Raw genomic sequence first — 27,189 nt, 5'->3', positions numbered from 1 at the left:
AAATACATGTGCGTCCACCGTCAACATGTCCTCTGTCAGATCCGCCATGAATAGGCCGGATATTCCATTCCTAAATATGAAAGGCCACCGGCTTTATATGGTTCACTTATGCCATTTTACAGTCCAGGCAAGTAGGCCCTGATTCTGTCATCAAACTCCTTTTGCCTTCTGCCTCTGAAAGCTCCAGTCTGAGCCTGCATCTGTGACCATGAACTTTGTCTCATTCTCTGCGCGGCTCACGAAGCCTGACATCAGCCTATTCTCTGCCAAGAACTGTATTTCACCTTCGAATTATCTGCTTCCCCCTCAGCCGATGCATTCCTGCCTAGTAGTTTAAGTAAACATTCTTCCAGTTACCAAGCAAAAGGCCCGGCTTCTCTGTCCTCATGCAAGTAATTCATAGCCCTGTCACCATGGAATATTCCTACCCCCTCGCATTCAGTGTAGACACTTAGACGCTTGTACACGCACGCACAGTCAGTATAGAATAGATTCTGTCCGAGAGTCCTTCTTTTGTGGATAACATAGTTCTTTAAACATAGGATGTTAGATATGATTTGGGATAAGGTTGACCTGACCCCCCAGACTTTTCGTCTCCACATGTAGAGCTAATGTCAAGTCCCCTTCACCCCCTAGTTACACGTCAATTACACGTCATACTGCTGCGCGCGCATCTATGCCAAGTATTATCTTATAGATCCACCTATGCATGACATCATAACCAATCATGTTTCCTTTTTACTCCTTATTACACCCATTTTCGGTTACGCAGGTACCACGTCAAGTTCCTTATCAATTGTTACGCCTACTGTATTTGCTTCACTATAATGTATGTACTATAAAAGTTACTTCTTGTCAATAAAGTATGTACTTCACTTCCTGAACCCCCGTGGTGATGGAACTTGGAGCATCCGATTATAATCGATTATTGGAATAAAGCCCATTCCGAAACTCTAATATCACGGATTCTGCCTCTCATTTTACTGAGCTATTATATTATGATTCTGTATCAAATTCAGTCCCGGTAAAGGAATTTTATTTACCACACCATGGTGAACTAAAATGCATGTTACGGAATTTAGGAACACCAACATGGTTCCTTACCCTAAGCTGTGCAGAGTACGCTTGGGATGATTTACTGGATTTTCTACGAGAGGCCAATTCAAACATTAAAAACATCGAATACAAGACAGCAGGAGAACTGTGCTCATTGGATCCGGTTAATGTTTGCAGATATTTCAATCATAGATTTGAGGCTATGATGTCCTTCATCTGCAATAAAAAAAATCCACCCCTTGGAGAAGTAGTGGATTTCTTTTGGAGAAAAGAGTACCAGGCAAGAGGTGCTCCTCATATTCATATGCTGTTGTGGATCAAGGATGCCCCAAAGTTTGGAACAGATGCTGATGAAGCAGTGTTATCTTACATTGAAGAATATGCAACATGTGCTATACCAAAAAGCACAGAAGAGAACAAGTTAAAGGAGCAAGTTTTACGTTTCCAAAGTCATCGGTGTGGAAAATACTGTCGACGGAAATACAAGAGCAAAGAAAAATACTACACTAAATGTCGATTTGGATTTCCTAGACCTGTTCTTTCAAATGGAAGAGTCAACAGTTTTATGTCAGCTGTGAGACATACTATCACAAGAAAATCACCTAAGAATACCTACAACCTAAAAAGAAAAGAAGAATCAAAAAATATAAATGACTACAACCCAGTCATTTTATCCATGTGGAACGCTAACCTGGATATACAGTATGTAGCTGACAATTCCATTGCTGTTGCTCGATATGTAACGTCTTACATTACGAAATCAGAAAAAACAGAATTGAAGGAAATGTGGGAAGAGATTTCTCAGGAGAAGACTGTCAGTAAGAAGCTGTACAGTTTCAGTTTGAAGATGTTATCGCATCGAGAAATTGGATCCTACGAATGTTCAGATAGGTTATCTTCTGCAAGTCTCTACTCGAAGTCAAGAAGAATAATTTGGGCAAGTTTAGGCCTTGCAGCAATGAGAAATCGGGTACTGAAATCTGTAGGAGAAATTGAATATTTGGCCGAGAATGACCCAGAAAGTACAGATATTTTGAAAACAAACATGTTGGACACATATTATCCCAAGAGAAGTCAACATCTGGAGAACATGTGTCTCTATGAAGTGCTGCAGAACTACATTTATTCACGGAAAGCCACAGAAGACATCAACAATGGAAAATATAAAGTCGTTGGTGAAGAAGGATGTTTGGTGAAGCAAACAAAAGGAAGTTTGATAAATCACCGGAAGCTGAGTTGCGACACTACTGACAAGAAGGAATTTTACTACTTGGCTCTTTTACAGTTGTTTAAACCATGGCGTACAGAGGATGAACTACTGGGAGAATTCCAGAGCTATGAAGATTCTTTTAATGCTTGCAAAGACAGCATACAATGCAGTACATTCTCAACTTATCTGCAAATGTTAAATGAAGAAATTGATCAGGAAACTACAATTGCAGCAGAAATCGCTAGAGATAGTTCTCAGGACAGCCAAAGTTCAGGAACACTCAGTCAAGATCCCCTAGGACAACCAATCATTGAAAATGAAGCATCAATAGCCACGAATGAAGTGGAAACGGCTATGAATCAAGCTCAAGAAGAATTTATAGACTTAGAGAATTTGGAAAGACAACTGAACGAAGAGCAGCAACAAATTTATGAAGAGATCAAAAACAAAATTGATCACGGATTTCTACATGAAAAAAAGAGTGCTCATGCACATCATTTCATCCAATCAGGATGTATGTAAGCGGACAAGCTGGAACTGGAAAAAGTTTCCTAATAAAAGTCATCAGAAGCTACCTAAAGCAAAAAACGGATTCTACTTTGTCTTGTGTGGTTACTGCTCCAACTGGGTTAGCAGCATATAACATAAAAGGAATCACTTTACATCGTTTGCTAATGTTACCAGTGGAGCATGAGAACAAAATACAATTCAACAAGCTAACTGGAGAAGCATCCTTGGAAGTTTCAAGAGTATTGAAGAAGATGCAAGTTCTCATTATTGATGAGGTGAGCATGGTATCAAACTTAATGCTTGCCTTTGTGCATTTAAGAATGCAGCAAATTTTGAAGACAGACTATGACATGTTATTTGGTGGAAAACACGTCATAGTTTTTGGAGATCTTTTGCAACTTACTCCAGTTAAAGGACAACCAGTGTTTAATACTGTCACACATGAAGACACGAAGAAGTCATTGGGAAGCATCGGAAATACAAATATTTGGTCGTTCTTTGAGTACAAGGAACTTACTACTAATATGAGGCAAGCAAACGATGAAGAATATGGAAGTATTCTGAAAGATATCAGGATTGGACTACTCACAGAAGTTGGCAAAAAAAACATTACAGAGTCGGCTGCTACATAATTTATTTCCAAAGGAAGAAATAGTTGCAGAGAAGATATACAAGAACATTGCAGAAAACAAAAGTGTCATCTGCTTAATGCCAACTCTACGTGAATGCTCAATATTCAATGAGGAGCTTTTGAAATTGGAAAAGGAAGAGATCAGGAAATTGGAAGCAGTGGACAAAATTGAGGATGGAAGAATTAGTGTCACAGTAACAGGCAAACTGAAAAATAAATTGGACTCACTAGAGAAGAACATCTCCAAAACAGCTGGATTAGAAAAAAATCTATATGTTTGCATGAACTGTAGAGTATTTTTAAGGAGAAATTTGGATGTTGAAAAAGGTTTAGTTAATGGAGCGATGGGAAGAGTTGTGGGTTTTATTAATTACCAGAAAAAAGAAGGAGTTGAATGTTTAAAAATAAAATTTGATCAGATAGAAGAAGTTAAAGATATTTGTCGTTGTACAGTACGTTTTATGCTTGTGAAAGACTTATATGTACGTAGGAAGCAGTTTCCGTTTTCTCTAGCATATGCTGTAACTATTCACAAGTCTCAAGGATTGACTGTAGATTGTGCATTTGTGAACATTGGTTCAACTGTGTTCAAAGAAGGTATGGCATATGTAGCTTTGTCACGAGTGAAAACATTATCAGGTTTATTCATGATAGACTTTGATGACTCAAAAGTTAGTGCTGATACAAACTGTGTAAAGGAGTATAATAGATTAAGAAGAAGCTATGCTCCTCATTTAGGTCAGTATCCTGTGTTGGAGAAACGTGTAGTTTCTCGTAAAAGAAAAAATGAGAATATCTGTAATGAAGATGTAGAGAAGAGGAAAAAAAAAGAGGAGTGATGTAATTGCAAGCAAAAAGAAAAAGGAAAATGAAGAACAGGTTGTAGGATGTCATTTTGAAAATAGCTCTGGTGTCAACTGCTACGCAAATGTAGTGCTGAATGTTGCATTTCATCTGAAAAGTTTGCAAGAGCAGATAATAGTAAATCAGGGAAAAAGATTCTGTTCAGAGCTGAGTCTCCTTTTTCAAAAGCTGAGTAAAGATAAAACTCAAATAGAAAGTGCTACTGAAATTAGAAAACTTTTAGATGTATGTTCAGGACGAACACAGTTTTCTCAAAATGAACAGCAAGATGCACATGAATTTTTGATGTATTTTCTTCAGGTAGTGGAAGAAGAAGGAGTTCCCATTGACATTTTTTTTGGTCTCTCTTATAAATGGGAACATAGTTGTGATAATTGTTATAATATATGTGGCTCTATTGTTGATAATGAAAGATTTATTTATTTGACATTGCCAGAGAGTAAAACAGTCACTTTTGCAAAATTAGTTAAAGATGCTAATCATAGCATGAAATGTAGTGAGTGTAATTCTGACATGTTTTCAACATTAATTTTAAAGGAATACGGACAGTATGTAATTTTAATGATGCAACGATGTAGAGCTGATGGTTCAAAATTGGATACTTTAATAAAGAAGTTTACAGGACAGCAATTATCAATTTCAGGAAAAACTTTTGTAACTGTTGCAATAATTTTCCATGATGGACCTACTGTTACTTCTGGACATTACACAGTTTATCTTAAATGTGAAAAAGGCTGGACACTGTGTAATGATTCCCAATTGATTTTCAAACAACGTTTGCCTTTTGATTTAGCAAATTCCTACCTAATCTTCCTGAAACCTAAATTTTAGACAGATTTGGCAAGATCTCGACAAAATAATTTTACCATTTTACTGGATTACCATTACAATTTTGTTGAAAAAAGATTTTTAAAATTATCATTTGGCCTAATGGAAAGATAACCAATTGTAATGTGGACTTTTTAAATTTTTAATGAAACTTTGAAAAACCAATAATTTAGAGATTATCGGTAACTTCTGCACATTTTAAATTTTGGAATGTTATTGGACTGCCATTGGAATTTTTTTCAAAAATGATTTAAAAAATTACTATTTGGCCATGCGGAAAAGTAACCAATTCTATTGTGGACTTAATAAATTATTCAAAAAATTTTCGTGAACCAAAATGTTACAGAGAATCGGTGAGATCTGGACAAATTAAACTTTAGAATTTTATTGGATTACCGTTGGAAATTTATTCCAAAAAAAAATTTAAAATTACTATTTGGTCTAAAGGAAATGAAATCAGATGTATTTTGGAGTTATTTGAGATATAATATTGTGATTATATTTCTGAAACAAACATATCAGATGGTATTTTAAAGAAATAAGTATTGGTATTAGATGATATTTTTTTAGAATATTATGCATTTCTATAATGTTAAGTTTAAGTAAAAAGAGATTCTAGGCTTTTTTATTACAATCTTTGTGATTGTTATTTTTTTTTGCCCGCTGTAAAATGATGAATGCAATTGCTTTCACAATTTATAGTGAAATGCAATATATTCTGAAAACAGCAAAAATAAGGCAAAAATATTTTTGGGAAAAAAATGTAAATGTGTACTGTATTATAAAATGTTTTAAAAATATTAATACTTTTTTCTTTTTTTTCAGATTTATATAGAAAATTTTCGAAAACTAGAACCATTTTTTTTTTTTTTTTTTTTTTTTTTTTTTTGAAACCGTTTATTGCAATCTCAAATATATACAGGTATGGGCCTACAACCTTCCGGCCGGCCGCTAAAATGACGATGACAAATGGCATACATACAATGAGGCACTGAACTTTACATAGACACTAAGGCAGGAGGTATCCACAACGCGGGCCATGTGGCTCTGAGCCCACAATACGGTTTCATTTTATACAACACAACAACATAAATAAACACACACCCGCAAGGCAACCCACGATCAAAAGCGGCAGCACGTGCTCCTCAAATGGGGGACCCCAAACCATCCACTGAAAACCCCCAAGCGGGGAAGGGAAACAGGTCCGGGACTGGGAGAATACTGTGCTCGGAACTGAGGGAGGGAGTAAACTAGGGGGATGGAGCTGGGGAAGCGGGAGGCAGCAACGGCGGCTCGCAGATATCCCCGCGGTAGGCGTTCCAGGGGCCCCATATCTTCACCCATGCCCCAGGCTTACCCCGCGCCACATACACCACCTTCTCTCGGAACATGCACCAATCCATGTGTTCTTTCCAGGCCGACACCGCCGGGGACCTCTGGGATCCCCACAGCTGCGCAACGTCCCGTTTAGCCACCATATAGCCCAGAGTCACCCATCGCGTCTGCGGAACCGAGTAATCGGTCGGTTCCCACACATTCAGCAAACATCTCCTCGCTTCAGGCAACAGCGCGACATGCGTGACCGCTCGCAGGACCTCATGCACACCACGCCAGAATCGCTCCACCCTCGGGCATTCCCACAAAATGTGCAAAAAGGTCGCTGAAGCACCACACCCACGCCTACACAATCCGTCCTCGGCATAGCCCATACGCAGAAGCCTTGGCCCCGTCATGTACACCCGGTGGAGTATCTTAAGCTGGACGAAACGAAGGCGAGCCGGGATGGCCACCTCCTTCGGAGAGGCCACCGCGGAAATCCAGTCCTCGTCGTCCAACTCCAGCCCATCGGCAACCCAGGCCTCGCGGAGGCCAGTCAGTAAGCCCGAGCGATCATTTATCAATTTCTTGTAAATGAGGGAGATCGTGCTGTCCGGAACATGGCCATCTAGCACTCGATCCTCCAGGGGGGAGGACTCCGGGATGGAGGCCACGTCTGGGAAGACGGAGCCCAGCGCGTGACGGACCTGCAGGTACCGAAAGTATTCACTGCCCCGCAGCTGAAACTCCGCCTGCAGCGTCTCGAATGTTTTAAATCCTCCCCTCGTCCAGAGATCCCCCACTGTACTGATGCCTATAGTGTCCCACTGCTCAAAGCCCTTCGAGGTCCACAGAGAGCCCAACCTCTCAGACGCGTACAGCGGTGACGCCCGGGTTAAACGGTCCTTCCAGCCCATAGCTGCATTAGCCGCGTGCCATACTCGCACCATGACACGCGTGGGTCCCGTCAAGCGGGAATCGGGCACACTAGCGTAGAGCGCTCGATTGTAGTCGCCACCGGGCAGGAGCATCTTGTCCATTTCAAATGCCGGGTTTAGGGCGGGCCCATAGAGGCCCTGATTAATTGCAGCCAACTGGGAGGCCCAGTAATACCGTTTAATATCCGGGAGGGCGATCCCTCCATCGTACCACGGGAGCGTCAACTTTGTCAAGGCTATACGCGGCCTCCCATCCCAGAACAGGCGGCGCTGTAGACCTTCCACTTCACGGAAGTAGCGCGCTGGGACCAGGTCCATAGTGTTCTGGAGAGCGTACAGGAAGCGCGGCAGTGACATCATCTTGAACAACGCCGCCCGGCCGAGCGGCGAAAGTGGCAAGCGCCGCCAGCGCGCGACGTCCTCCTTCAAGCGCTGGAGGGGGGGAAGCAAATTTCGCTCGTAGCGGGCCACCGGGTCCAGCGTAATGTAGACACCCAAGTATCGAAATCCCTCCGAGGCAATCTGGATCGGACAGCCCCGCGGGAGGACAGGAGCCTCCCCGGAAAGCACATAGACACAGGATTTGGCCCAGTTGATGACAAGGCCTGAATTGCGGCCAAAAGAGCGCAGAACATCGACCAGGACAATCAGTGATTTGCGCGGGGAGGCTAAGTACAAAAGGATGTCGTCTGCATAGAGAGACACGCGGTCCTCATACTCAGGGGTCCAACGGAGACCTCGGATAGAAGGGTGCCACCGCAGCCACTCTGCCAGGGGTTCCAAGGCCAGTGCGAACAGGAGCGGCGACAGGGGGCAACCCTGTCGCGTGCCCCGTCCCAGCACGAATGGGGCCGAGACTCGACCATTCACCACCACCTGCGCAAGTGGGTCCGAGTACAACAATTTGACCCAGCTGATGAAACCCGGCCCGAAGCCAAACTTCGCCAGCATCGCCCAGATGTACGGCCACTCGAGTGTGTCAAACGCCATAGTGGCGTCCAAAGACGCCAAGATGGCCGGCTCCCGCACGAACGGAACACGCGCTAGCACGCCGTGCAGGCGTCGCAGATTAAGAGCCGTATTGCGATGGGGGATAAAGCCGGACTGGTCTTGGTGGACCAGGTCGCCCACCACGCCGACCAGCCGGTTGGCGAGCACCTTGGCGAGGATTTTAGGTTCCGCATTCAAGAGTGAGATAGGCCGATAGGATGTGACCCGATCTCGAGGTCTCCCCTCCTTGTGGATGACCACGATGGTAGCCAGACGCTGGTCCGGCGGGAGGGAGCCCCGCGAGTGGGCCGCGAGGAACATTGCGCGGAGGTGGGGTGCCAGTACATCCGGTCGCAGCTTGTATAACTCGATAGGAATGCCGTTTGGGCCCATGGCCTTGCCAGAAGCGACCGAGCGGATGGCGAGGGCGATTTCGTCCGAGGTGGGGGCGGCATCCAGCGACTCCCTGTCCTCCACAGAAAGGGAGGGGAGCGCGATGTCACGCAGCAGGGCATGGGAATCCTCCTCCGAGCAGGGAGAAACCGGGGAATATACCTCGCGGAAATAATCCGCAAAGCAAGAAACAATGCCTTCCGGCTCAATGACACGCACGCCATCCGTCCTCTCAATCAGCGGGACCACACGACTCGCTCTCTCCTTCTTATCCAGCCACGCAATCAACTTGCCCGCCTTATCACCCACATCATACAATCGCCCCTGTTGCTCTCTGCTGAGGCCCCTGGCCGCCTCCGTGACGAGGGCCCTATAGGCCGCCTGCTTAAGGTGCAGAACGTGGAGCGCAGCGTCAGTCACCCCACTCCCCAAATCACCCTCCAATTCAGTAATTTCGGCCTCCACCCGGGTCACCTCCTCCTGTGCGCGCCTCCGGGCATGGGAAATAAAGGAGAGAGCCTCCCCTCTCAGTACTGTCTTGAAAGCCTCCCACAGGGAGATAGCCGACAGGACTGACCCCACATTCTCCTCGAAATACCGTTGCAAGGATTTAATCAAGTCAGCGCGAATAGTGGGGTCGCGCAGGTACCAAGCGTTGATTGGAGCTACCCTGCCCTCCCCCCTCGGGAAGACATCAAAGTGCAACAGGAGCGGGGAGTGATCCGAAATGCCCCTCGCCAAATGGCGCACCTCCCCCACCCTCCCGGCATAGGCCGCAGGGACAAGGATATGATCAAGCCGCGAAAGGCTACCATGGGCACCCGAATGGAAGGTGTACTGCAGCTGAGTGGGATGTTTTAAACGCCAGCAGTCTACCAATCCCAGTGTGTCCAAAAGGCCCGACAGCCACGCCTGTGCCCGGGGGAGGTCCCTAGGGGGATAACGATCCATAGTCCCAGAAACCACCGCGTTGAAGTCCCCCCCAACCACCAGAAGCCCCCCCGGAAGGTCAAGAAGGAGGCGTCCCAGGTCCGCAAAGGTGGTGGACTGTAACCCCGGTGGGACGTACACTGAGACAAAGACGACTACTTTGCCCTCCATTCTCCCCACCAAAACAGTGTAGCGTCCCCTCTCATCATGACGCACCTCGTCTATTTCTAGCAGGAGCGAGGTCTTGACCATAATGCCCACCCCTCGTGAGCCTGACGTAAAGCCCGAGTGGGCCACCAAACGATAACCACGTCGATTCATGGCACAAAAGGAGTTACCAATAAGGTGTGTCTCCTGCAGAAAGACCACATCAGGCGAAATCCGTTTCAGATACTGCAGGACCACACCCCGCTTAATCCTATCCCCCAGCCCGTTAACGTTCCAGGACAACAAAGTCAGGTCCCTACCCCCCATCACATACAGAAGCCATCATTTGTCCCCCCGAGAGCAACTCAAAAACACCAGTACAATAAAGGGTTTGCCTTGCGGTAGAAACGAACCACACCCCACCCATCCCAACAGAACTCCCCCCACCCTGCACCCCTGCATGAGCCCGAACAGCCCCCCCAAAGTGCAGTGTGCCTGTCGCCCCATAGAAGAAAACTAACTAGTCCCCCAGAGGAGGAGGGAGTTCCCCCAAGAGACCCCGCACGACCTCCACAGGAGGGGAACTTACCCTAACAGTCAATGGTGACAATAACACAGCCCGGAGCAAGGCCTACCATTAGTCCCTTAATCTTGATCCGGCGGGCCCTCCCCACCAACCGCTCCCCCCCCGCCCCCCCCGCCCCCCCGGCCCCGATCTCCAGGCAAAGTGTCCAGCCAGTCCCCGGCCGCCTCGGGACGATCAAAAAAGTGCGTGCGGCCATCTACCTCCACCCTCAGCTTAGCTGGAAAAAGCATCGAATATTTGAGATTCAGGTCTCGTAGGCGACGTTTGACACCCAGAAAGCTTAGTCTCTGCTTTTGGACCGCCGGGGTGAAGTCAGGATAGAAATTAATATCCATGTTATCAAGTCTGACTGGCCCTTGGAGCCTAGAAGTCTGCAGGATAGCGTCTCTGTCCCTAAAATTGAAGATCCGGGCGATGAGAGGCCTCGGAGGGGCGCCGATCTTAGGCCTACCCCCGGGGACCCTATGGGCCCGTTCCACTGCAAAGAATTTGCTCAGCCCCCGAGGCTGTAGGTGGGTGAGGACCAGGTCCTCCACGAACAGATCCGCTGCCTCCGCCTCTCGTCCCTCCGGCACCCCGATAATGCGGACGTTGTTTCTCCGGGCCCGACCCTCGGAATCCTCCAGTCGACGATTCATCAGGGCGCTCGCCTGGCCAAGCCTGCGCACCTCCTGTTGGAGGGCCACCACGTCAGTTGTGAGGCCCGAGGTAGAGTGGGCCAAAGAATCGACCCGGTCATTTGTTTTAGACAGATCGGCTCTCACGAGGCCCACGTCCACGAGGGCCGAGTCGATCTTCTGCGCCAGAGTGTCAAAGCGCTGGTCCACCGAGGCCTTCATCTCGGCGATGGCGCCCATGACGTCCCGGAGGGTCAGGTCCGTGGGCGGAACAGGAGCATCAGTCGGGCCCGTGGGGGACCTACGCAGCACCTCTGGAGATCCCTTCTGGAGGGTGTAGCGGTCCATGTTATTGGATTGTTGGGCCGTGCCACGACGGGTCGACTTCACCTTGGCCCGGTCGCCATCTTGTTTTGTGGCCATGGTCGCAATCCCCAAATCGAGCCAATCTCCTCAGAAAAGGGGCAGACAATCCCGTTCAAGGGCTCCGGGGGGGGGCGACCACCGCTCCTCAGGACGGATCGCAGCCGGCGGGCCGGCAGGGCAGCCCAACGAGGCCACAGCACCGCACACCGCCCCGCAACCCAACCTCGCCTGGCAGCAAGGAGGGCGCAAAAGCGAAAGTGAAAGCGCGGGGTACGCGAGCCACCCAGCCTTGCCCGCCGCTGTTGTTCACTTTGTGTCCGGATCGCCCCACGACTCCAGTACGGGGGGCCGGCGTGGAGAAGGCCGCAAACCTCAATCGATGCTCCTGCCGGTGTCCGAGGTCCGATTTAAAAACGGAAAACGGGCGTCACCTCTGCACGGGTTCACAAATACAGTCCCCTCATCTGGGACAGGATTCTGTCAGGATTTATACAGGAGGTCGCGGAGGTCCTCGGGAGCCTCGCACCTACGCGGCCATCTTGGTTGCGCGCTAGGCTCCTCCCCCTCTAGAACCATTTTTAAAGCTATTTTTTAAAAAAACAAATGAATAAATATTTTTTTGAGTGAGTATGGTAAGTCAATAATAATAATTGTAGTCTCTCAAGGACCTTGTAATGTGAATATTGATTTTTAGTGTTTTTAAAAAAAAAAAGTACGCGCACCGTACGCGTACGGTAAAAAAAAAAAAAAAAAAAAAGATTTTAAAAACATATGTAAAAAAAAGATGAAAGATAAGGTTGGCTCTTAAAAGAACCGTTGTGTTCATGCAGGGACAGAGGAAAGGAAGCATGGGAAAATTATTCAAAGCGACAAATGTGCTGATCTATTTTGTTGTTCACTAGGGAAACACTGGTCTCCCTATAGCAAATTAGATCTTGACAAAATGTGCATCGAATATCAACCTTCCGAAATAGAGGGTTGATTTCCAGAGGGCCAGCAAAAGGAGATTCTCCCCCCACAGATGAAGGGCTCACCTGACCTGCAGAAGAAGGAGTCAGCCCTGCAGATGATGGTCCAGGCTGAGCTGCTGTGGATGTACTGGCTTGTCTTTCTGAATTGTTACCTCCAAAAAGATGACCATGTGTCCTTCTGTGTACATCCTGGAGGTGTCTCTTCATGGTGTGATTCCCAAAGGAATACTTCCTGTTAGGATTACCTCTAGAAAGTACACGCTTACACAGCTTACAAGTCACTAAGGGTGCATTTACCTTTTGCTGGCCTTCAGGAAAAGTAAAATAATCCCATACATAAGAGGGCTTTTGTTTCCTCGATCTCTGCTTCAAGACAGTGCTGCTAGTGCTAGCCTCACTCTCAGAAGAGCTCTGCTGTTCTGCCATCGTATCCCAAAGACAAACCAGCTCCTTCTCCCAAGGGATCACAAGCAGAAATGAGGGGAATGGGTGTGGTGTAGGAGAGTTCTAGAACTGAAAGTAGTTTCAACCAATCAAAAGTTGTGTTTCATGATCACATGACCTACCGTACGCTTACGGTACGCTTACGGTACGCTTACGTCAAAAGTGCGCATGCGCGTAAAAAAGACACGCGCTTGCGCGCATGCGCATAACAGTCACTCCCGGCACTTCCGCGTAACGTGCGCGTGTAGCGTACACGCGTACGCGTCCCACGCGGAGTACGCGCGGCTACGCAAATTGCGTAACTATACGCAAGCAGCGTAGGAAAATTACGGACGTTGCGTAAACCGTACGCTTACCGTGAGCTTACGGTACGCGTACTAAAAAAATTTTAAAAAAATAGAAAAAAAGTACTGCAAATAAATTTTACATGTTTATTTTAAAAAATATATAAAAAAAAACATATTAAAGAATTTTAAAAATTTAATCATAGTCTTTATAAAAGGTAAGAAAATTAAAATAAAAATATGTTAGAAAAAATAGAAGAAAAAAAAAATTTAGCATTTAAAAAACCTTGAAAATTCACTGAAAAAACCATGGGTTTCACACACGTTATAGTTAGGAATTAGCATTTAAAAAACCTTGCAAATTCACTGAAAAAACCATGGGTTTCACACACGTTATAGTTAGGAATTAGCATTTAAAAAACCTTAGAAATTCAGTGAAAAAACCATAGGTTTCACACACGTTATAGTTAGGAATTAGCATTTAAAAAACCTTAGAAATTCAGTGAAAAAACCATAGGTTTCACACATGTTATAGTTAGCTGGACATTTTACTCGTAAAAAACCAATGAAATTCCCCCGTTATAGTTAGTTCAGCTAACTATAACTCGCGCGCCCGCAATGCACTGCTCATGACGTCACATATTACATCACTCATGACATGGTCAGTGACATCACTCATGACATCACTGATGACATCTCAAATGACATCACTGATGACATCACTGATGACATCATTCAGTTAATGTGTGTTTTTCTGAAAATTAAATATGTTTTATATATGTATATCTCAAGGTCGATGGAAGAATAAATGGGTATATTACTGTCTAAATGGATGATTTCTTTTTGAAAAATTGATTGTGTAACTGACTGATTAAGTGTTTCATAGTGAATACATGGCTTAGTGTGTAATGTTTATATATGTAAATATCTGTATCAGTCTCTCACTTTGTGTATAAGTGGCTGCATGGGTTGGAGAGTAGCTACATGGGTGTCTATATAGGTTATTAGTTGGTTTTTTGAGTATCAGTATGAGCGTCTGCATGGTTCGGTGGGGGGTATGACGTAGTGCATAGGTGCATGAATGAGTGACTCACTGTTTGTATGTGTTGAACAGAGCATGTGTGCAGGACTGCATGGGTGGATGAGTGTGTGTATGGGTGTGTTAGTGAGTGAATGACTGTCTCAATAGTGTCTTTATGAGTAACTACATATGTTTTAAACTAGTATATGTGACTATTGGTTTATATATGTGAGTATATGTGAGAGTGAGAGATTGAAAGAGTTCCTGTATGAATAAGTATGTATTTCTATAAGTAATTGTTTAAAAGACTAAGTATGTGTAAGTTTCCGTAGAAGTAAGTGTGGTGGTGTGTGTATAACTGTATATGCAAGTAAATGTATGTTTGATTCTTTATTAGCATGAGTGACTATGTGTGTGAGTAGCTCTATGGATGAGTGGCATTGTGTAACAGGATGTATAGGTGTATGAGTACATATGATAAGTGAGTACATGTATGAGTGACTGTATTGGACTGTTGGTGAATGAGTGGATGTGTATGTGGATCTTAGAATTACTGAAGAGGTTGTTGTAACTGTTATTGGTATGTCCATTGTTTTGTAAATTTTAGTCTCTATTTTTGAATGTGTGTATCAAAGGTTTTATTAGGGGAAGAGGAGGTCTGCCACTCTATCACAAGGATGATGTCATCAGTGAGGTCATCAGTGATGTCACTGACCATGTCATGAGTGATGTAATATGTGACGTCATGAGCAGTGCATTGCGGGCGCGCGAGTTATAGTTAGCTGAACTAACTATAACGGGGGAATTTCATTGGTTTTTTACGAGTAAAATGTCCAGCTAACTATAACATGTGTGAAACCTATGGTTTTTTCACTGAATTTCTAAGGTTTTTTAAATGCTAATTCCTAACTATAACGTGTGTGAAACCTATGGTTTTTTCACTGAATATATATATATATATATATATATATATATATATATATATATATATATATATATATATATATATATATATATATATATATTACCTACTGGCGGTCGCCAGTAGGTAGTTATAGTTAGGACCCTGTTTCCATAGGAAATCCGCAACATTCTATTTTGAATAACTTTGGCGCCGGTCGACGAATCCTCGCGTATTTCTCAAAATAGGTGGGGCGCTACGCTCCGCTCCTACCCTGAAAGTCTCGGGGGGATTCGTCAAGCGGGGGCTGAGATAAAAGGGGGGTCCCAAAACGCGTTTTTCCCATGCATTTTTCCATAGGACCTTTAGACAGGGCTACAGCCCGAACGGCTGAACAGAATTACTAGAAATTTGGCAGAGAGGTAGTCCTCAGGTCAAGGAAGTGCCTTTTGTAGGTTTGGTGTAAATCTGTTCAGTAGATTCTGAGAAAATAGCCTTTAAATCAATATATATATCTGAGCCAGCTTACGGTACGCTTACCGTAAGCTTACCGTACGCGTACGGTGGCGTGCGCGATTCTGATTGGCTGTTACATCTAAGTAAACATTCGAATCGGTCGAAACCAGGAAGCGGCGGCCGCCATTTTCTCTCTCGCACTCTGAGGGGGGGGCTGTAAACAAAGGCAAAAAACATATAAAGGGGCTGTTTAGACAGCGCCCATGCACATAGCCATGTTAGTTGAGTCCTCAAAGATCCCCTAAGGCCAAAAACGGTAAATTTTTATTTTTTGAAAATTTCGCCGATTACGCTTACCGTACGCGTACGGTGCGCTTACGCTAAAAATTTTAATAAAAAAAAAAAAAACAAACACTGTGCATGGCGTATTATTGTCATCACTTACAAATTAAATTTAACAGATTACCTATCACAAGGAAGCGCATAATATGTCCTCCATGTGCGCACGGTGCGCTACGCGCACCGCGTGCCCACCTTGCGTGTACTGCACTAACTGCGTAAAGTGGGCGCGCGGTGCGCGAAGCGCACCGCGTGCTCACTGTGCGTGCACGGTGCGTGAAGCGCACCGTGCGTGCACGGAACGAACTGCGTTAAGTGGGCGTGCACGCCACGAATGGCGTAAAGTAACTTAGCATTTAAAAAACCGTACAAATTCACTGAAAAAACCATAGGTTTCACCCACGTTATAGTTAGGAATTAGCATTTAAAAAACCTTGCAAATTCACTGAAAAAACCATAGGTTTCACACATGTTATAGTTAGCGGAAATTTTACTGATAAAAAACCAATGAAATTCCCCCGTTATAGTTAGTGCAGGCAACTATAACTCACGCGACCGCAATCTTCTGCTGATGACATATGTGTCTTTATGAAAAAAAAATATTTGTAATATATGTATAGCTAAAAATGTATGGAAGAAGACATGGGCAAATAAGTGTCTAAATACAGTATTAGCATCAGCAGAGGATTGCGGTCGCGTGAGTTATAGTTGCCTGCACTAACTATAACGGGGGAATTTCATTGGTTTTTTATCAGTAAAATTTCCGCTAACTATAACATGTGTGAAACCTATGGTTTTTTCAGTGAATATATATATATATGTCCTTTTATCACAGGAAGATTACCACAATGAAGCTTTCAGACAGTTGAATGATAGAGAATGTTACAGTCGCACTAATACGGCTCATCTCAAATCCATGTACCAGGAATATTACAACAAACTTGCTGGCTGGAGAAAAAAAGATCTTATCAGCGAAGATGAATTTAAATTTTTGAGAAAAGAAAATCCTACAATTCCCAGTATCTACTTCATCCCCAAGGTACACAAGGATATGGTCAACCCGCCAGGAAGACCAATCATTACTGCAAAAGAAGGCCTTCTTGAAAACACTTCCATCTATATTGACTACTTTCTTCAGGATTTTGTCAAAGAACTGCCATCGTATGTTCGCGATACTAGTGACTTTTTAAGGAAAATTCAGGGGTTCACTTGGCAAAAAGACTTTCTCATGCTGGCACTAGATGTTTCCTCGCTGTATACCAGCATCCAGCACACTGACGGTATCAATGCAATTAAATTCTTTCTTGCACAACGTGAGGTTGAATATCAGGCACATAATGATATGCTGTTATCAATGATTGAGTTTTGTCTCACACATAACATTTTTATGTTCAACAATCTGTTATTTCAACAGACCAGAGGTGTAGCCATGGGGGCCAGCTTCTCCCCCAGTTACGCCTGTCTACACATGGGCTGGTGGGAAGAGCTGGTCCTCAACATCAGGTACAAACAGGTTATGGAGAACAACATTGTGATATGGCTGCACTATATTGACGACTTATTTGTGGTCTGGAAGGGTAACATTGAAGAGGCGTTAGAGTTTGTCAACAACTTAAACTGTAACCATCTAAATCTGCACTTCACGGTCAATGTTAGTGACACTACTGTCAATTTCTTGGACACACAAATATATGTGCTCAATGATAGACTTGAGACTCGATTATACAGGAAAGCAACAGCGGGTAATTCTATTCTTCACGCTCAGAGTTCTCACCCCCAGCACCTCATTAAGAGCATTCCTTATGGAGAAATGCTCCGTCTGAAGCGAGTATGTAGCAACAGCACTGACCTTATTATTGCCCAAGAATCGAGTAAAGCCAGATTTCTCGCTAGAGGTTACCAACTAAATGTTATTGATTCTGCCATCTCCAAAACCTCCGGTATTGATAGGAACATTCTCCTTCATGATAAACGCTCTTTGACACACCTTGAGACCTTAGACACCACTAACATCACTAAACTCAAACCTGATTTTCGCCTCATCATGAGTTTTAGTAAACAACACAGAGCCATACATAAGATTGTACAAACCTGCTGGCCCTTAGTATTATGTGATCCGGTTATTGGACCCCTGCTACCGCAGAGGGTGTCCATTACCTACAGTAAGGCCCCATCCATGAGGGATTGTCTGGTGTCGACCGACCCAGAGATCATGGAAAAAACCTCGTGGCTGCAAACACAAAGGCTTTTTTAGATGCAGAACCTGCAAAGCTTGCTCTCATGGGATTAACACACTATCCTATACCACCCCTTTTTGTCAATCTGCATTCAAAATTACCAAACTCCTGACGTGCAAGACCGAATTTGCCATCTATGTCTTGATTTGCCCCTGCAAACTCCAATACATAGGGAGTACTAAACTCCAGGTCCACAAGCGCATTCTTCAACACCTTCGCGCAATCTCGAATGAAGATAGCACTTATCCTGTGGCCAGACATTTTAAGAAATTCCATCAATCTAACAACAAAGGTCTCAACTACTTTGTAATCGATGCTGTACCTCCCAGTAGAAGAGGTGGAGACCGCGAATATAAACTCAGAAAACTCGAGACAAGATATATATTACAACTCGACACTAAGCACCCTAATGGCTTGAATGTGACTGAAGATCTGTACACATGCCTATAGATTACCTGGTCCATGGCATCCCATCTGTTATCTGCAACCTCACATGCTAGCCACATTCATGTCTCTCATTTATTGACTTGATATTCTATCTTTATTATGTCTTTTAGGTTACTGACACTGTATTTTTACTGATTTTACGGTAGATTTTTAACCTGTTTTATCCTTATTAAGTTACAAGGTCCATTTTGTTCTTAATGCATATGGTTTTATATGTATATATTTATATATTTATATTGCCTATTTATATATTTATATATTTATATGTTTATATATGCACTTTTGCTATTTTGCACACTTATACATCTTCCACCTTATTACGAGTGGTGATGTATCTGGATACCTTACAGGTTTAGGTTTGCCATGATACACATGACAAGCACCTTCAGTGTCTCTAACCATACGGACATATTATGTCCTTATTTTCACTATACATTGAAGACTGTATTGTATAGTGGCTAATATGTATGTGGGTCCTTTACTAGTTGCTCTGTCTCTGAAACTGACATTTATTATGGCGATGCCATGGCCCCCCCCCCCCCCTTTTTTATCTGCGGGTTCTAATCCAGGGTATTCACCTTCATATGACTATGATGGGAACTTCACCCATGCTTAGAAATTATATTCGAGTGTAGTTCATGCAGTTTGTTGTTACGCTACTTGTCACAGGTTTAAAGCTCTAAGCTTTTTCAAGTCTACCGGGATACTCTCACAGCCCAGGCTTGCTATTCCGTATTTTACACGATATTTTGAGGCTGAGATTGTTTACATTTATATTTTTTTTGGATGTACAAGCAAACCCCCATACACTATATATTCTGTATCTTACATGCCGCCATCTCCATTTGTTGGGGTAGAATTTGGTTCATTTATTACCATGTTGTGCTGCTCTATTCCAACAATAGGTTTCTGTTTTAAAATTTTCAATGTACTTTGAATTTTGCACATGATTGATGATTTTACCCCAAGCTGATTGATTATTTGATAGCATTACGTGTATCTCTTCTATGTCTATCCATAGTTTGACCACGTGGGGTATGACGCATGTATGCACTGTCACTTTAAATATGTGCACTTTATGTTACCATGTCGAGTGAACAAGGCTCTCCCGAGCCGAAACGCGTATCGACGACTTCTGGACAATAAATCACTTTAAGCACTTACTCTGGGTCTGTGTCCATCCCTTGGTTCTCGTTTACTGGAGCCGTGTTGGAAGAAAAGGATATATATATATATATATATATGTATACACATACACATACACACACACACACAGTCCAACATTTCACGATTTGTGAAATCTGCCAACTCCCTAATATTTGGTATTGTGAACAATAAAATGAGGCTTTTCCATAATTTCTATTGTGTTGTTGTTTGGATCAACAGGGAAGTGTAGGTGGTGGAGAGGACAAGTTCAGTGCAAAGGAGGAAGCAATGGCAGCAGGCAGCCAGAAAGAAAGGGAGAAAAATTTAGATTTTGTGAAGCAAATCAGCGCAAAATAAAATGCTTCAAAAGGAATATGCTACTTACCAGTATGCATCTGTTCTTGGCATGTAGAGCTGCAGATCTACACACTTTTGCATAGATCGCCACCTGGTGTTGGGCCTGGATGTTTGCAGTTTGTTTTTCCTCTTGGAAAGTCTTTGGAAGTCACGAGGTCGGTGACTCCTCCTTTGGATCGTATTGTGCATGGGCTTCAGCCCCATCCTCAGATTGTTTTTCGCCAGCAGGGAAAGATGGAGCGTAGTAACAACAGTGAATAAACCCATGTGTGTTGTATCTAAATAAGATAGACTGGAACAGATACAGGTAGCCGGGGAGGCGGGTGGGCGTGTGTAGATCTGCAGCTCTACATGCCACGAACAGATGCATACTGGTAAGTAGCATATTTCGTTCGAGGCATAGGAGCTGTAGATTACACACTTTTGCATAGACTATATAGCAGTTCCCAACCTTAGCGGCGACCAACGGTATCTGTTGCAGTGGTTTGAAATTGTGTTTTTAGTACAGCCTGGCCCACACTAGCTTGTTGCTTGGTTTGCACATCTACACAATAGTGTTTAGTGAAAGTGTGCGGTGTTGACCATGTAGCTGCTTTGCAGATATCATCTAGTGGGATGTTCCCTAGAAAAGCCATGGAAGCCCCGATCTTCCGTGTAGAATGGGCTTTAGGGGGAACTGAGAGCGTTCGTTTTGCTTTGTTTTAGCAAATCTGGATGCATTTTACAATCCACCTAGCTATCCCTGATTTTGAGGTGGGGTTGCCCTTGTGTGGTGGAGAGAAAGAGACAAACAGTTGTTTGGTCTTTCTGAAAGGTTGTGTTCTTTGGATATAGTAAAGTAAGGCTCGTTTGACATCTAGCGTGTGCGGAGCCCTTTCTGCAACGGTCTGAGGTTGCGAGAAAAATACTGGTAATTCTACAGATTGGTTTAGGTGAAAAGGGGAAATGACTTTAGGTAGGAATTTTGGGTTGGTACGGAGAACAACCTTGTTCTGGTGCATTTGAAGAAAAGGTTCTTGTATGGTAAGTGCTTGCATCTCACTGACCCTTCTAAGGGAAGTGATGGCTACCAGGAAAGCTGTCTTCCATGTGAGGAATTGCAGTTCGCATTTATGCAAAGGTTCGAAGGGAGGCCCCATCAGCCTTGTGAGCATGATATTTAAGTTCCACACAGGTGAGGTTGGTACTCTGGGGGGAATTATTCTTTTGAGGCCTTCCATGAAGGCTTTAATGGCAGGTACTCTGAAAAGTGATAGGTGCTGCCTGTTTTGCAAGTAAGCTGCAATTGCTGCGAGGTGTAGCCGAATGGAGGTATAGGCTAGATTACACCTTTGTAGGTGGAGTAAGTAGCATATGATGTGTTGTATAGACACGTCTAGAGGATTGATTGTGTTATGGCAATAAACAACAAATCTTTTCCACTTGGCAGCGTAGCAGGCTCTAGTGGTAGGATGTCTAGCTTCTTTGATGACATTCATACAGTCAGGGGGAAGGTTTAGGTACCCGAATTCTAGGATTTCAGGAGCCAGATCGCAAGGTTGAGCTGCGCTGGGTCCAGGTGCCTGATCTCTCCATGGTTCTGGGTTAGGAGACATGGTGAGAGGTGTAGCTTTTGGTGTGGTACTACCGAGAGTTCCAGCAGCGTGGTGTACCACGGTTGTCTGGCCCACGTTGGAGCTACTAGGATCAGTGTGAGGGAGTGCTGTTGAGGTCTATCTGTGGATGCCCCCACATTTGAAAGAACGGATGAAGAACCAGTGGGTGAAGTTCCCACTCGTGGATCTGTTGTGTCTGTCTGCTGAGCAGATCTGCCACGGTGTTTTGGACTCCTGGGACATGTTGAGCTAGGAGAAAGATTTTGTGGGGAATTGCCCATCTCCATATGCTCTGTGCTAATTGAGAGAGCTGTGGAGAGTGTGTGCCGCATTGTTTTTGAATATAATACATGGCCGTCATGTTTTCTGTGCGAACGAGGACTGCCTTGCCTGAAATCCGTGGTTGAAAGGATTTCAGGGCTAGAAAGATAGCTAGTAACTCCAGATGGTTGATATGGAGTAACTTTAGTTGTGGTGTCCATGTGCCCTGCACTGTGAGGTGTAATAGATGAGCTCCCCAGCCGGAGAGCGATGCGTCCGTTGTTAGTATTTGGGGAACCGGGTCCAGGAACGGTCGACCTTTGGAAAGGTTTGTGGTGTTCCACCACTGCAGAGAGCGATGGGTGCGACCGTCTACCAACACCAGATCTGTCAGTTGCCCCTGGGCCTGGTTCCATTGGCGCGCTAAGCACTCTTGGAGTGGACGCATCTGGAGTCTTGCGTGAGGCACTATGAAAATGCAAGAGGCCATCATCCCTATCAGTTGCATAAACACTCGTGCTGGAAGGGAGTGTAAAAGTACGAATTTTTGTCGTAAAGCCAGAATGCTTGCAATCCTGGCCGGATAGGGGTAGGCTATTGCTTTTGAGGTGTCTATGGTGGCACCAAGGTATTGTTTTATGTGGGATGGTGTTAGCTGGGACTTTTGGTGGTTCACCGTGAAGCCTAGTTGGTGAAGTAGTTGGATTGTGGTGGCGGTGTGGTGTACACATTGGTTGTATGAAGTGGCTTTTATCAGCCAATCGTCCAAGTATGGGAAGACATGAATGTGCTGTCTTCTGAGGTGTGCCGCCACCACTGCTAGCCACTTGGTGAATACCTGTGGTGCTGTTGTGACTCCGAACGGGAGCACTTTGAATTGGTAGTGTTGTCCGTCCACTACAAATCTGAGGTACTTTCTGTGAGCATGATGTACTGGAATGTGGAAGTATGCGTCTTTCAAGCCCAGTGTGGTGAGAAAGTCGTTATGGGAGAGGAGCAGAAGTACCTGCTGAAGCGTTACCATGTGAAAATGGTCTGAGTGTATGTATGTGTTTAGGGGCCGGAGATCTAGAATAGGTCGTAGAGTCTCGTCCCTTTTTGGTATTAGGAAATATAGGGAGTAAACCCCCAAATTTTGTTGATTGACAGGAACGTGTTCTATTGCCTGTTTTTGTAGTAGGGAGATTACCTCCTGCTTTAGCAATGTGGAATGTTCTTGTGACATTGGGCGTTGTCTGGGTGGAATGTGGGGGGGGGGGGGGGGGGGGGGGTTACAGATGTTAATTCCAGGCAGTATCCTGACTGAATTATTTGGGTCACCCATTTGTCTGAGGTGATGGTCTCCCAGACATGAAGAAAATTTGTGAGTCTGCCCCCGACTGGAGTGGAATGGTCTGGGGGGAGCGGGGAGAAGTCATTGGATAGTAGGTGTGACAGAACAGGCGTTGTTTGTTTTGCCTCTGCCCTTGTTGTGGTTACCCCTGTAACCGCCTCTTTGGTAACCTTTTGTAAAGGTGGTCTGAGTAGGGGACGTGTACGATGTGGACGCTGTGTCTGAGGAGTAGCCTCTGGATGCACTCCGAAAGGATGAGCGGCGAAAGGAGCGTCTGGGCGGGTGAAACTGTAAGGCCCCCATGGATTTTGCTGTATCCATGTCCTTTTTCATCTTTTCTAAGGCCTTATCGACTTTTGGCCTGAATAGATGTTCCTGGTCAAAGGGATAGGGCTTGTACTTCTGGTTTAAACCCAGATACTCTTAACCAAGCATGACGACGGAGAAGGACACTGGTGTTAATAGCCCTGGAGGCCGTGTCTGCTGCGTCTAGGGCACAACGTATAGAGGTGTTTGTGATTGTTTTACCCTCTTGAATCAACTCGTTGGCTTTACTTTTATATTTTTCAGGGAGATGTTGCATTATGCTCTCTAATTCGTCATAATGAGCCCTGTCATATCTGGCCAGCAGTGCCTGAGTGTTTGCTATACGCCATAATGTTGGCGGCCTGGGATGCTGTGAGTTTGCCTGAAGCATCTAGCAATTTTGATTCCTTGTCAGGTGGTGGTGCATCACCCGACGCTTGCGAGTTTGCCCTAGAGACCACTAAGGAATCTAGTGGCGCTGGTCCCCTGGTGCAAGAGGGATCTGAGGGAGCAGGTTTGTACTTTGATACGTGGGTTAAGGACCCTGGCTCTCACTGGGTCTTTAAAAACTTCTGCCGCATGCTTTACTACCCCTTTGAGCATGGGCAGTATGGAGGTGGACCTCTGTGTAGTATCGAATGTGTCTAGGAGGAAATCTTCCTCCACAGGGTCATTATGCATGTCCACCCCATGATAATGTGCTGCTCTTTGCAGAAGATGGTTAAACCCTAGTGAATCTTCAGGTGGAGATGGTCTAGAGGGGTAAATATCGTCTTGTGGGACGTTGGGGATATCTGGTATATGGTAATCGTTCCATTGATCTGGAGATCCTGTAGGGGTGGGGTCTTGTGGCACATCCCCTGTATCATAATATGGGTCCCCATGATCATCATCGTCTGGAGATGGAGTAGGAGAACGATGAGGTGGGGGTGGAGGGGGTGGAGGTGGGGAAGGAGGAGGAGGTGGAGGAGGAGGGGAAGGTATTCTGAATGGAGAGGTAGCAGAGTCCTTCCTCTTTGGAGGTGGAGACTGAGCAGGCTTCTCCAAATGTCTCTTCTTGGTAGTGTGTGTCAAATGTCCAGTTTTTGGATCCTTGGTAAGAGTTTTTTGCAAGGGATCCGGTGTAAAAAACTCTGGTGAGGTAATTTGGTACGTTGGCGTCGAAGGCGTTGGGCTGATGATTTTCTAGGTTTCTCCGTGCCGGTTTGTTTAGAACCCGGCTTGGGACCCTCCGGTCTCTTGGTCGGCGCCGAGATGTGCTTCGGCTTGGAAGTGTTGGTGGCCTTGTGTGGTTTGGTCGGCTCCGAAAGTGGCGTCAGTGCCGAAGAGCTGGGTTTCGACCCCAAGGGCTTCGGTGCGGAGCTCTGTGTCAAGGTGGAGGCCGTCTTCTTTTTCGGTGCTGAAGTGTGTTTCTCGGCAATGCTGCAAGGCTGGCTCAAGCCCGAGCCGCCGGAAGGTTTACTTGGCTTCTTCACCGGGCCCGAAGGTGGGGTGTGTGAAGCAGTGTCTCTGGTCTTGCCTAGGCCCGGAGGCGAAGGCGTGACCGAAGCCTTTTTGGGTGTTGGTGCGGGTGTGGGAGGGGGTAGATCGGTACCCACGACCCTCTGCGCCGGGGTGATGTCCTCCACATCTGACTCGTCGGCCTCGGAAGCGCTGACGAGGTCCTCTTCGGTACGATGATGTTCCGTATCGTCGATGTAGTCTCCGAAGATGTCGACTGGAATGGACGTCGAGGAGTGTGCCATGTTCCTTCTGGCTCTTCGGTCCCGAATAGTCTTTTTGGATCGGAAAGACTTACAGGTTGGACAGTCTCGAGCCTCGTGTTTGGGGGAGAGGCAAAGGTTGCATACCTCATGAAGATCGGTGTGGGGAAATTTGGACCCACATTGAGGGCACTTTTTGAATGGAGTTCTTTCCATGAGCCGGGACCGGAGCCTGGGTAGGCCCGAAGGCCGCCGTCGACGACTGGAACCGAAGGTTTGTGTCGATGAGAAGCACGTTGATTGAAGAGATCGTGAACGAAACAATACAGCGATTGGGGTGAGGATTGCGCGTCGATCGTCGAACTGGAAGCTGTTCGGAACCGGAGCGCGAAGATCACATCCGAGCCAGATGGCGGAAAAAAAACAATCTGAGGATGGAGCCGAAGCCCATGCGCAATACGATCCAAAGGAGGATTCACCAACCTCGTAACGTCCAAAGACTTTCCAAGAGGAAAAACAAACTGCAAACATCCGGGCCCAACACCAGATGGCGATCTATACAAAAGTGTGTAATCTGCAGCTCATATGCGTAGAACTTTCAATTTTTGTGTTGCAAAATCTGCACATCTATGCTGCAATATCCTGGGGGTCGGTTTCATTTGCTTTTGGCTGGGCTGAAAGCCCATTTTTCAAGCCCCAAAGTCTAAACACTTGTCTGGTTCCCTACCACAACACTAAGATCATGCACTTCAAAAAGGGCTCTCAAGCCAAATAAGTGCTTATCATGTGATGTCACCTCACACAGTCTTATATTGTCATTTCTGCAGCCTTTCTCTACATGTTACCATAATCAGCATGACCATCTAGAACAGTTGGTTCTCTACTGAGCTATATAAATGTGCTCAATCAGTCGCCAGTGCCCTCTGAGGGTTCATTTGTTCAAACGTCCAAGTCTCTGGCCACCAACAGCCTGCTGCAGAGACCACTAACAGTTATATCAGTCTGCCCCTCAACCAACTAATCATTATCTCCTCACTCACCTGTAAGGCTTTTCCTGGCCAGGAATGGCAGAGTCACGCAAGACACTCCATGCAGTCAGAACTTGTGAGAAAAGCCGGCATATGACACTGGCAAAGCGTACCAGTCGAGCTCCACACCTGTAGAACACAAAAAAAAGAAATGCAGTTGACTATAGGAACAGGGCAACAAAGCAACAAAGGTGTTTGGGTAGGGTTTTCCTTACAAAGGACCAAACAGGGGCCAAAACCTCTGCATCACTTGATCTAGGTAGACAAGATGATACTTTTCTAACCTTTGTAGTAGGTTCCCATCATTACTCCAATCTTAAAATCAAAACCCCATTACAATTCATGCTGCCCTAATCCATGTACACAAACCACTATATTACAGGTTAATACTTGATCACATCTTTTACACTTGCCCATATATAGTGACTGTTCTGTTAACAAAAGTACAACAGACCTACTCAAACAAACCAAACTGGACATATTGTTCATCACAAACCACTTGGAAGGGTATGTGATTCTGCAGTACTTACACCAAAACTCAATTACAACATACCATCCTCCCCAAATAACTACTTTGAAACCCTATCGGCTTACCCTATCTGAGTGCCTCTCCACCATTCCAAAGACTAGTCACAGCTCATTCACAAACACCTGTAACCCACCACTTCTTAGGACTTCATAGAAAACAGTGCAGTACCTCTCACAAACACTTTAGCAGGGTGCCTATCACCCAACAAACCCCTAAAGTCATGTGTACCACACACTCAAAATATTATAGCTTCTCCTCTTATCCATCCCCTTTCTAATTTGTCAAAATCTATAAAAACCACCTCCCAGACTGGATGGACCACCATTCCATTTTTCCCTATCACCCACAGCTCAAAAATACACGAAGGCCCAATAATGCCTTTCAAACAGACCATTAGCTTATTAAAGAAAATATTCACATAAAGAAACTACAACTTTTCCTATCCTCT

The 27,189-nt window shown here is 45.1% G+C and overlaps 1 protein-coding gene across 1 annotated transcript in view; it reads right to left on the bottom strand.

Moving 5' to 3' along the window:
- PELP1 (proline, glutamate and leucine rich protein 1) overlaps positions 1 to 27,189 on the bottom strand; it is a 400,761-nt gene that overhangs the window by 233,479 nt on the left and 140,093 nt on the right. Inside the window, exon 11 of the mRNA XM_085639349.1 lies at positions 26,225 to 26,341. Within this exon, the coding sequence (XP_085495475.1) occupies positions 26,225 to 26,341 (117 nt within the window). The remainder of the gene's footprint in view (positions 1 to 26,224; positions 26,342 to 27,189) is intronic.

Source organism: Triturus cristatus, chromosome 12, assembly GCF_964204655.1.
Source record: "Triturus cristatus chromosome 12, aTriCri1.1, whole genome shotgun sequence".
Classification (NCBI taxonomy): domain Eukaryota; kingdom Metazoa; phylum Chordata; class Amphibia; order Caudata; family Salamandridae; genus Triturus; species Triturus cristatus.
Note: the sequence above shows the minus strand (reverse complement) of the source record. Positions and strands in the feature narration are given on the sequence as shown.